At 41.9% G+C, this 12,718-nt stretch overlaps 1 protein-coding gene across 16 annotated transcripts in view; it reads right to left on the bottom strand.

Annotated features, from left to right (window-relative positions):
• Window positions 1-9,358, bottom strand: part of CSTPP1 (centriolar satellite-associated tubulin polyglutamylase complex regulator 1) — an 81,210-nt gene extending 71,852 nt beyond the window's left edge. For 5 of the 16 annotated variants that reach the window (XM_065065991.1, XM_065065988.1, XM_065065981.1 and 2 more), the window contains exon 1: window positions 9,201-9,358. In XM_065065991.1, the coding sequence (XP_064922063.1) occupies window positions 9,201-9,246 (46 nt within the window). In that variant the 5' untranslated portion in view covers window positions 9,247-9,358. Of the gene's footprint in view, window positions 1-3,783; window positions 3,944-9,200 lie in introns of those variants that run through there. The other 11 variants (XR_010473249.1, XR_010473248.1, XR_010473247.1 and 8 more) reach the window with 7 other exon arrangements.
• Between the last annotated feature and the right edge of the window lie 3,360 nt (window positions 9,359-12,718).

Here is a 12,718-nt window from a genome sequence, read left to right as displayed (position 1 = left end):
GAGTGGGACTGTCCCACTGGAAGAAGTTTACTCAAGAGGAGTTCTTGATCTCTGTGCTGAGCCACAGCCATCTTTCCTATACAGACTGTCAATGTCGTACCTATGGGGCTGTTGCAGAGGTGTAGGCATTACCTGCCCTTCCCTTTTTACTAAAGCCAAATAGCTCTAAGGTTGTTCTGTAAAGCTTTTTTCCTAAAGGTGCAAATAAAAGTACTTCTGCTTCCATACAAGCATTAGTGAATGTTCTTGGAGTGGCAGGTGGGGAACAGGTCTCAATGCCAAGAGATTTATATTGCTCAACAGTCAGTCTCAAATAACTGCCTAAACCAAACAAAAGGAAATTTCAGAAGTGGTGGATCTGCCAGTACCCAGGTACAGGATGCCACTCACAAGACTTCTGAGCAGAGATAGTTTGGTACAACACAAACCATTTTGCTGCTTCTGCAGGGGGCAGACTCCGTGCGAATCAAGCATTTGCCAGGGAGGAAGCAACACAGATTTGCCACTGAACCCCTTTGATGTTTTTGGCTAGAAACCAAGCTGAAGCAACAAAGAGCCGAGTCTGAGGTGATGCGCCAGCTACCACGCAGTACGCTTTCCAAATCCACAAGTTCAACAATCAGAAGACAAGTCACAACGGACCCAGGAAAATCATTCCTAACCTGGAAAGCACACAAACCCTGTTCCCAAAGCACACACCTCCATCCTAAACACATATGCTACTGCACCTTTGCAAGTAGTGTCGTGTCCTAAAAAGAGCAGAAAACCCTTAGGGGATATAGGAAAGGCAAAAGCTGTTCTTGCTCCTTGCCAATCTGCTTCAGACTTGGCAGCATCACCCATCACCAGCAACTGGCCAACCTCAGACCCACATCAATATTCTTCAAACCATTTTAATTTGTGCTTAATATCCTGGTAAGCACCAAGCCCGCGTCACTTGATACACAGCATGGAAGTCCCTTTCATCTTAGTGTGGGGCAGGTGGACTTCAAGAGAGGCCCGGAAATGATTATTCCCAGTGGATACAGTGATTAAAAGTATGTAAGTGTGAACATTGATTGCTATCAGGGGATTTCTCTGCCTAGAACATTTTTCAGGACAATGGTAAAATTGGTTAAGCACACCCTGGAAAATACTTTGCAGCTGATAGCAAAATGGTGAGCCAAAGGTTCAAAGATATTATCTGGCACTAAAAGATACAGGGCGTAGCTTTATTTAATTATTTTAATGCAAAGGAATAAACTTAATTTATGTGAGCGATTAAAGAAAAATAGCTCTGCGCACCTGTGTCCCCTGAGGGAAGAATGAGTTGTGCAGCTCAGTCACAGGCTCAAGATAACAGCAACTGGGTAACTTTATTCCAGCCCATCGTTCCTCTGTCTTCATTCTGCAGCCCATCTTGTGCTCAGAAACTGGCTGCCCAAGCCCCTCTTGAGCTGTCAGTGGTACCACATCAGGCGAGGGAACGGTCCACTCAGCCTGCAACAAACTTCTGCTCAATTGCAAAACCATTCTCGAAACTTCGTGGGGAACTATACACTCCTCCTTTCATACAATAACCCCTATCAATGAAACATGTATTTGTTATTTTGCTTCTTTAGAGTCATTAACCTCTCCCCTTAAAAGCCTATGGGAATAGACCGGCACGGTCCTGCAGCACAACGGGGCTGACCTCTGTAACAAATACCTTTGAGTCTGCTCCTGGAGAATAAATTAACTTTCAACACAGAATTTCAGACATTCCTGTCACACTTAAAAACATACACAAATATATACGGGTCGCTGTTGAATACAGCTGATAGTAAAAGGGTATTTCTGTTAAGTTTTTGCTGCATGGCCTAAGGATCCTGGCAAAGAACCTCTCTCCCTGTTGCCCAGAAGGTAGGTAAGAGGCGTGGGGGAGGAAGAAATTGGTGAGGGAGAAGCTGCAAGAAAACAGCATTTGCAAACCCCTTGAGAAGTTCCTCGTTTTGGCTCTCCAGCTGCTGTGCTGTTTTCCAGGTAGCACAGCTCACAGTGCCAAGGCAAATTCCAGCTCTGGCTTCCTGCTCGCTGCCTGCCCAGTTCCATGGAATGGTACAAGCAGTATGTTTTATAACCCAACCAACTCTACCTTATACAGAAAAGTCATAGAATAAAATTTAATTTGCAGGCAGGTCCTAGCAGGCCAGAGAGGCGAAATAAAGTGCCAGGAGTCTGGTTATAGCAGAATAGTAGTTCCATAATTTATAGAAATGGTACTTTCCATAACAAACACTGGAATCATACTAGAACATTAACTATTTATGCCAGCAGAGTTAAAAGTCTGTGAGGTCCTGTGCAAAATAAATGAGATGATTCATACATTTTAATACTTTTTGAAAATTCATGGAGATAATGGTGTATTGGTATAAATGTTGCTTATATTTTGAGGCTCACTTTGCAACAATGAGGCAGCAAGTCAAAATTAGAATGTAAAGCTCAAATGTTCACACAACTGTGCTATTAGAGCTTGCTGTCTCTACTCATTTTCTTCCTGATAGAATTCCAGTACACTGCAGCTTCCACACAGGAGGGATCACAATAGGTTATCCTCAGCATTTATTTATGGCTTATTGCAACAAAGGTTCCCCCCCCCCCGCTTGTACAAAACCTTCAAAGTTAATGGTTCATGCTTAAGTCTTCCCTGAAATCCCATGCAATTACCCCAAAGAGTAAGCAAGCGTGCCTGCCACACTCATTTGGTAAGCGCTATGCTTTGTTGTCAGTTTTAAAAACTACCAGGCAGCTTTCACGGATCTGACAGCGCAAGTTCACAGAGGAGCCGTCCGGCAACCCATGACCTGATGGTAAGTAGATACCCTTGCACAGAATATCTTAATTCTTACAACTGAACCACTAATAACGATGTTACACTTAGAGCTTCTGTCCTATCGGTAGCAAAATGCACAGTACAGCTCCTACAGAGCTGCCTACTGCAATACCCAGGAGAATAGGCTCTGCTGGAGTTGCCCCCATGCTGACATGCTCACACTGCACCATCACTCACATGCCCAATGTGAATTTTGCAATCAATGCACTTTTGGCTGAGAACCAGATTTGGGGATGAACAGGGGTTGTTCAATTCAAGCATGGCCAGAGCAGGTCATATAAATCTCCTCCAGCTTGCAAGTCAAAGGCAAAACATATATCCACAACCAATCCACAATAGATTAGACAATCGCAATTTAACCCATTTAGTCATAACTGCACCAAATCATTTTTGCATGTGTATTTAAAAGAGTAAAAACAGTCCTTTTATAAGCCACCAAATGACTTGTTTCAATCTTCTTACGAAAACAAACAATCCACTAATTCATAGGTTTGATTACAAATATTGTAACAACAAACTCTGATACTTGAAAAATCTTGAAAGAAAAGGAAAATTTAATGCAAATAATATCACTGCATGCAACAAAATATATGCACTGAAATTCTCAAAGCCAGAAATTCAGGAGGAAGTAAAGAAATAACCTCATCTTTAAGTAACAATATTGCATATATGTAATATTGCTATTATCAGCAGCGCTCAGGAATGGAGAGGATTAAGACCTTGGAAGTGCCACAGTTCTATTTGTGTCCGTTATGCAATACCTACTTCAGCACATACTGGCAACACGATTCCATTAACCACACTACTTTTGCACCTCAGTTTCCCAGTTTCACAACTGAGATACATCTCCCTGATGCCACATCAGTAAGAAGCTTCTCTTTCCAAGAAGTCTGCCTGCTCTCAAAAGCTGAGAAGTATATCAGCACACTTACCAAGAAGCAATGCCGCATATCATCCTTGAAAGGAATAGCCATAAAAATAGCAGCAGATGCCGCAAAAGAAAAATAAAGTGCACCAAACAAGCATGATTAGAATAAATTGCTATTGGATAGCAAAACATATCACATACCCTGTTTAAAAGGAACAGCAGAACAGAGCCCTACTGCAGAGCTAAGTATTTATCAAATTATTATCAAATCAGCTAGCTACATTATTGCTCAACTCTTCACGAGAGAGGACTTCTTCTGGAACATGAGCTGATTATCAAAACAATTTGTACTATATGCACATAACAGCGCATTTTGTTTGGTGTCTGATTCATTCCTGGCATAACAGAATATGTTGAAAAATCTGGAGTGAGAATTCCTGGATAATAAGACCAGCTTTTATTAACTATTTGCCTCCTCCTCAACTGAAGTGCCAAAAATACACACTACTTGGTGCAATTAACATTATGATTCATTTCAGTTATCAGAAGTTCAACAGCATAACAAACTTTAAAATGCTGTAAGTATTCCAAATATATTAAAGTCTCTCCAAGTATATAAAGTAACAACTAAATACACTTCCAGAATTGGTTCTGAACTGAAGCTTAGCTAAGGACACTACCGTATTACACACAGTGGAAAGACACATCTATACTAACACAAGATTAATTTCATGCAAATATTACCAAAATAATAATTATGCAAGAGGGAATTAGTAAGGATACAAACTGCAAGAATGAAATCATGTCATCTCTGGAAGTTTTTCCAGCACTAATTGTCTTTCATGATGCTCTTTTTCAACTTTTCAGACATCACTAAGGGATGGCCTGAGCAAGAGAAGCATGGAAACAAAATAATCAACCTAAAAGCTAAATCACTGTACAGCTGTAGTTCCTTCTAGCTTTGCACAGCTTCACAGTGTAAGTTCCTATTAATCCTCAAACTTTTTTTTTTTTTTGAAGGGCAGAACATGTAACGAAGTACAAGTAAACCTTGTCATACCAGAGATAACACTGCAATGCAAGACATGCACTGTTACTCAGGAACATGCTAAGTGGCCACACAACACAACTATATTGTATTTTGTATGCTCACAGTTTCAAAACCACTTTCAACAAAATATTATGAAATGTTTCAGTTTACAGTTTAATCTTGACCATAGCTGGAAATTTTGTCAAACAATTAATCAGTACATTAATCACAAACCACGACACTGTACTCTTTCAGTTTGCATTCCTGCAGCTGCAGAGACTGATTTAATCGTCCAAGTCTCTCCAGCAGACCACCTCCTACAAGATGTTGTACAGCTGCTAGAAATCACCACCTCACCAATGCAAAATCGTTGATCTTGAAAAAAAATAATCTGAATTTAGGCAGCATGTTACTAACCTCGTGGACATAACTGTCATTCCAGCTTGTCATAAGGCATTAAGTAGCCTAATGTTTCCCTATCTATTCATACTCAAACACAGAAGGACTGTGTACTCTCCAGTTCTGTAAATCTACATAGATCAGAATCAGATTTCACCTGTTACTTTTCAAGTTAGGGTGGAAGGCCTGTAGTGCAACAGCAGGTTTGGGAATGAAACCTCCATCTTTTGGGGAAAGTACTAGACTGAGTCTAAGAAGATTCAAACTTGAATAACATTTCTACAAGCAAATTCTTACATGTCAGTGGGGAAGTCATTCATCTTCCACATTGTAGTTCTCCTATCTGTACAACAGAGCAAGAAATTGGAAAGAAAAAACTAAACAAAAAAAAAAGCATTCTCTTGATTCTATGAGGCTCTTTTCAGACCATAAGCTCTTCCAGCCAAAGTGCCTCACAGGAGCTCATCAAATACCTAGACAAAGACGTGACTCAGTGTCAGCTCAGATGTCTGGATAACAACATAACCTATACACTGATTATGTTGTTAAAAAAGAACAATTGCACTTGGACTTTCCAACTCAATACTTCTTAAGACTGTTCAGAAGAAGCGTAAACCCCAGGTATCTGCAAAGCCTCTACCCAACTGAAGTTCTCTGCTGGGAGCTACTCAGTTTGCAAAAGCACCAATACTGTGAACGTTTTTTTTCTAATCATGAAGCCCAAGTCCGCCTACAGGAGAGGTGAGGAAACACGATCATATTTCTGGCACTTAATAGTCCCACGCTTTACTGGTAAGGCACTTCCCTAACAGAGTATTTATGTTCTTATGTATCTTATATTGGCAATGGAAGAAAAGAAAGCACATCCTGGAGTTTGGGAATGGAGGAGGGCAGAATCCAGAGGAAAATAAAAGGTGAGAAATTTGTAATAATCTACTGCATTTTCTCCAAAACAGAAAAGGAAGGGCACCGAGGGATTAAATTTGAAGCTTCAGAAGACAGCTGCATAAGTAGAACAATACACTAAGTGCTCCATTGCCTGCTATAAATAACTGAGCAATCACCAGTTATTAAACTATAATGAGGAACGCATGGAAAAGTGTCCCAAATAGGCCTCATTTTGCCTACTGTAGTTCCAGTCTCATCCATCAAACGAGAAACACATTTTCATCACTGTCCCCAAACACTAAATGTTGTTTATTCAGTGAAAATGCTGTTTAAAATGTCCTGCTTTTTGTAACATTTTCACTGTAGCCTTTCTGCCAGCACCGCAGACCGCATCTGCTTTCCTATTCACTGAGTATCAGTCATGTCTGTTCTTCTACCTACTGTCTCGCAATCATTGTGGCATTGAGATGTGTTGCCATGGGTTTTATTTCCTAGGAACTCTGCTGTACCAAAGATTTGCAATTATTTTTCATCTTAAGTGCATGCTTAACTCTCTTCCTCTTTGCTTCTGCTTTTATTTCCCTCTTAGCATCAAAATTGGATGTGAAAGAATCATCTCAAATGGGAAAAAAGAAAAAGAAAAGTAATGCAGCAAGTAGCACGTAATGTTATTTTGGACACTCATTTTATTTTTTGGCCTGGTTTTGGTATTGAAAAGGCGAAAAAGAGGTTAGATGAAGTTTGCCCATTCCAGATCAGAAAAGACAGTGCCATCTGATCTGTGAGACTCAAAGAATACCTTCTGTGGCAGCCTGGGGCAACACAACTTCAGAATGAAATTACAGAAAGTGAAACTAATCACAGTTGCTTACAATCCCACATCAGACAACTATATCAACAAGACAGAAAGGCACACAATAGAACAAATCCAAAGAATGGTGATTTAAGAAGGCCAGGCCAATGCAGAAAACATAAAAGCATCTTATGAAAATGTGTGGGGAGGTGCGTTTATTTGCAGGAGGGACAGCTGAGGTTTTTGGGGTTTTGTTTGGTTGGTTTTTAACCAATTTCCTACTGCTTATAAATAATTCATTAAGTAGGATCTGTGAGCAGTTTGGTAAATTACAAAATCTCATTAAGACAAAAAACATTGTTATTGGTAACATTTACAGCTAATAACAATACCATCACGTAGCAGACACCTTTTCCCCTCAGACAACAGATATTGCAACCTAAACAGAAGGACATACCAAGTGATCAACAGAACAGGCTCTTATACAAATTATTGCTCAACCTGACATGCTCACACATGTGTCTTTTTGTGACCCCTATCCCAGAATAACTTAGAAGGTTTTACAAAATGAAAAGGGAATGGCATATCAGCCTGTGGAATGGAGATAAAAGAAGGCTCACTTTAAGTAGGTTAATAAAGCTGCTTGCACCAAACAACTTGGCACATCTCTTAGAAGTCACATTTCTCAACTTCAGATGGGAGACAGAAAAACTGTTTACTTTTACACTTTAAGAATTTTTAGTCTGCTTCCTAGATTGTTTTGAGTGATTCAATTCTTACTCACAAGTTTCACACAAGTAAAAGTACTTATTTCATTAGAAACAATTAAATTAACCTAAATCTATGTTGGCTCATTGAAAAAAAAAAAAAATTGCAAGTTTCAGCCTAGAGCAACTCTGTAGAAAAATTATGAGCCTCTCGATTAACGTGTAGGTTGAAAATGCTGATGTAGTGTGATAGTGTAGCACAAAACCAAAGGGTGTATCTACACGGCACACTGCAAAACTGTTCTCAAATACCTGAACTAGCTCCAGAACTGCAATCGGCAATAAGAACCTCAGAAAAGTCAGTCTCCAAAGAATCACCTCAAACAGAGCACTAAACTCTCATTTCAACCTTGAGTTTCCCTAACACAGAACAACATTGCAGTTGCGCAAGCATGCACAAAGCATCCTACCAACAGTCTGGCCGCAATAACACAGATTCTACTCTGAGACTAGTTAGATCATTCCATTGCTTAAATAGTTCATCTCTCTTTGGTGCTGTGCTTTGATAAAACGGTCAGATCCCTCCTCATTGACACTATTGCTAGGCTAAACAAACTCAGCTTTTTTAGCCTCCTCCCTGCAGGACAGGTGTTTCGTTTACTGGAAGCCAGCAGTGTTTCTCTAGTCTTGTTCCATTTTAACTTATCAGAGATGGCCAAATCATGGAACAAGTTGCACAAACCAATCCATGCCATTTTTAACGTTTCCTTGTACAAGAAAGCCACAGTAAATTATGTATACCTTTATAACAGTTATTACCAAACAGCCTCTTGGGCCTAGAAAGTAATGGTTGAAGAGTTTCACTTCAAGAGTACCATGTTGAATACATTCCAACTGCTTACTACTTGTAATTCATCTCCTCTTTAGCAATTAAATGAAGTCATATTGACTTTATTCCATCCTAATTATTTTTATTTGACATGTTAACACTGAATTTCTTTCCTGGAACATCAAGCAGTAACACAAACTGTTAGAGCCAGCATAACAGGATGTAGTCTGCAAGGGAGCGGCTGCTTTATAAGTTAAAAGATTTCCATTTTATGTGGGAAACATTGCAACATTACCTTATTTCAGAAAAGTTGACACTCAAACCACCTCACAACATACGAGTGATGGGAAATGAGCATAAAATAAGGTTGCTCACACAGATTTGAGAGCAAAACAGGTTGGTAATGGCCTAAACGAGGTTACAGTCTGCTATGGCACAGCTTGGACGTTGCTTCCCACCGCTCACACAGTGCGAATGAGACGGGCAGGAGCCCGCAGCTCACCCTCCCCAGGCCGGGATCACCCCGAGGGCCCCCCAGAGGAGCCGCGGCCCTCCCGCCTCCGGGGGATCCCGGAGTAGCAGCACCCTGCAGCCCCAGCATGTCACCCCGGCCTGTCACCCCCGGAGCTGCCCCTTCCCAGCCGAGAGGGCGGACACGGAGTCACCCCACTCGCCTCGGCCCGGCCCGGCCCGGCCGGGGCCACACCGCGGGCCTGGGGCCGCTCGCCGCTGTCCCCGAGGAGGCCGGGCCGGGCCACAGCCACCCCCAGCCCCGCGGAGCCACCGCACACCCAGGGCCCGGGCCCTCGGGGCGTGGCGCCGCCCCGCTCCTCACCCAGGTACTCGGGCCCCGGCAGCGAGAGCCGCTCAGGGCTCAGCATCCTTCCGCCGCTCCCTCCCGGCTTCCGTCCGTTTCCAAGGCGCCCGACGCTGCTCGGCCGCTCCCCCCGGCTGGGAACACGCCCCGCGCCGCCAGCGTTCCGCGCCCTAAACCGCCCGGGCGGGCATGTCTCCTGGCCTCAGCCCCCGCCCCGCCACCCCGAGCGCGGCCACGGCGGTTCTCTCCCGCTGCCTGCGCAGGCCAGGGGCTGCGGGCAAGGCGGGGAGGTCGTGAGCGACCGGGCGGAGTAGGGTCTGTGGAGGAGTGGGGAGACATGGCAGCCTGGCCATGGGGAGTGGGCGGTGGAGGAGGCCCTGGGCACTTGCTTCGAGGTCGCAGGGTGCCTGAGAGGCTGAGGAGCTGGTGAAGCTGAAGGGCCAAAATGGCACGAGTAAAGGCATTCTGGTCAGATTTGGGTTGGAAAGAAGGAGGTGCTTCATGTCAGGGGCTGCTGAGACTACAGCTGTGAGGGAAAGAGCCTAATTTGAAGGTGAATGGTAGTAGGTTAATGAAGTGCATTTGTGTGGCACCCTTGTCCCAGGGAGCAGGGCCTGGGCACGGTGACCAAGGTGTCTTCATTGCTGTGTCCTTCTGCCTGTACCACTCCTCAGTGCTTGGTTTTTGCAAACCTTGTGCTCAGCAGACAGTGGTGTGGGAAGCATTGGTAATTGGTCTTCGTTCACATGGAAGTAGCAACTACCAGAAAAGTCCTGAGCCACAGGCCTCTTTTTGTTCTTGTCAAGGAGCTTGTCTGGGAATGCCACTTGTCCCAGGGACACGGGGCAGGCAGAGCTCTTTGCGTGGCTTGAAACAGCCCTGCTGGGCTCTGCCTCCCCCAGAGCCCAAATTACTTTTCAGTTTATTGCATCATTATTAGAAAAATCCCAGCCTAGGATGTAATCCTGGGAGTTCCAAATAAATCAAAAGGACTGGAAGTGTTGTCTATGTTTTTGCTGAAATGCAAGTGAACAGAAATTGAATAAAACACTTGGGTGTGCATATAACCTGCCCTTATTCCACTGGAGGAAGGAGCTGAGTGTGACTGTTGGCAACACAACTTGAATCTGTACTCAAACAACAGCCACAGTTAAAAAGGGCAAAGAGGATGTTATAACTCACCTACTTACATGCTCCCCAAAATTTCCTGGACCCCTCCACTGTCTTTGGCCTGTTCTGTCTTCCAAAGGATAAGGCTTAGATAGTAATATTTTGACAATGGGCAGAGAGAATAGTTTAGGAAGCAGACAATTAAACATTCCAGTGTGAAGAATGATTGGAAAAAATGGAAGATTGCGTTAAAGAGGATAAGCATAACATATAAAATTGTGTTTTCTAAAATTATTTGTGCTGTAATGAAGCTCGTTAAAAACTTGTATTTGTTCAGTTTTGCAGTTCATGCATTTGGTTATAGGCTATAAATTTACAGATGGCAAATTTTTGGTAATAGATACACGTAGATTGTAGAATACATTGCCACAAGATATTTTTTAGGCCAGTAATTCAGCAGAATTTAGAAAGGAACTAAATATTTTCATGCAGAATGAAAAAATACAGGATTATATTGTTACAGATAAAAACACAAGGAAAAAAAGAGCACAACATCTGTAGGAATATGAATTATCTTGCTTCACAATGAAGCCAATTATCTGACTAATGGGGTTTTGGAAAACATTTTCCCTAACACAATGTCTATTTCATGACTACTCACTTTAGGGTTTCTGGCACTTCAGTGAGGTATCTGGTTCTAGGCCACTGTTGGAGAGGAGAAATGAAATTTGGTAGACCCCCTGTGATCATTAGGTTTAAGAGCATAGTTCCTCTACTTTTAAAACTAGCGTCAAGATCTCTGTTTTCACAAGCAGACCTTTACCATCACCCAGGTATATTCACTGGTGTTCAAAAGCCAAATGTACATGCATTCCCCTCCCATATTGCTGGTCAGCTGAGCCGGTAGGAGCCTTCCACAGGTTGTGCACTGTTTATTTTTTGTTGTTTAAACCATTCTGTAAACCACAGTTTATCCTTGATCAGTATCTGGAGCACTCATTTACAAGAGGCCTTTAAAGTCCAGTTTTAAATACTATGTTCTAATATTTCTATTTTTCATTCTCTCTGGGATTTTTTTTTCTTGTTACTGTTTGGTCTCTACATGTTGGACTTTGTTATTTCCTTTAACCCAGCTAAGGGAATCCTTTTGGACATTGAGCCTGTTTGTGGTTGTAATAATGATAAGTTTCAGTAGTAGTGGCGCCTGACTGCTAACAACTCAAAGAAAACTATATAAAAACAAGATGTCGTTTCTGGAGCCATTTATAGACTTCCCTGTTTACTATTATTTCTCTCTGGGCTTGCCAGAGCCAGGATTAGGTGATATAACAGATCAGCTGCAGGACTCACCTGTTCTCTCACACTCATGACCTGAAAAGGGAGAAATGCTGCCAGCTTGGCCATAGGTATTAAGTTTGTTTTGCCATATTGATTTTAGAACCATAGATTAGTGCATTTTGGTAAATTAAGAAGGCTTTTCTCTGTCACTGGAAAACACCTGCAAGCTTAATAGCTGCTCCAAGAGGGGCAAATCTAACAAGAGCTTAATGTTCTTTTGGATCCAGCTGGAAGAATGACAGTGAAAAAAGATATTTTTCTCTGTCACAACCCTTGGGTAGATTATGAAGTACAGGTCTCACTTTGGGGCAAACCTGTGGAGTACACTTTTAGGGTTGCAAATTGCCCTGGTGGTGCCAATTCATGGTGGTACTTCCCTCTCTTGACTAAAATTGCTGGTTTTGTCAATCAGGGACATTTGGAAATCCAAATCAGTCTTTCAAGAAGGATCGGTTAGACTACATTGATATATTATGTGCACTCCCTCTTTCAGAGTTAAAGTGGCCTTGATTTGATTTAGCTTAATTCACTTCAAAGTGTGGTTTAAGTAGATTTTCAAAAACCATACCTTTAGGTAAATTGTGCTAACTTATTTATATAAGAGTCTATGTGACCACAAGTTTGAAAATAGTCAGTGCTATAATTCAAATTATCTCATTAAAGAAAAGTTGTTTATTATGTTATGATGCATGGACTGAAAAACGCCTTTCTGCATCATTTTTATAAGTGTTTCTCAGCAAGTTTGTTTAAATCAGATTTCTGTTTTGCTCCGTTCCCACATACTCTGTCTCTACTATGTTAAATGCTTAGCTTACTCTTTGCTGGTTTTATGTTCACCTTCCTAAATGACATTATCAATACTGAGCTGAAATATTTTCCTTTTATTAGACAAAGCTTTCCTGAGAAACGGCTCCTCTTTCAGAGAGTATTATATAGAATAACAAACAGGACTAGATATCAAGCAACGAATTCCAGAGGAAATGCCTTGTTTTAAACAGGCAGAGTAATTTTGTCTGGCTTCTATTACTTTTTCTTGGAATGAAATATTTTATTTGCTTAGAATTGCTAAAGTAGTTACAATAAAGCCT

Source organism: Columba livia, chromosome 5 (genome assembly GCF_036013475.1).
Source record: "Columba livia isolate bColLiv1 breed racing homer chromosome 5, bColLiv1.pat.W.v2, whole genome shotgun sequence".
Classification (NCBI taxonomy): domain Eukaryota; kingdom Metazoa; phylum Chordata; class Aves; order Columbiformes; family Columbidae; genus Columba; species Columba livia.
The sequence above is the reverse complement of the archived record's forward strand: the minus strand, read 5'-3'. Positions and strand labels throughout refer to the sequence as shown.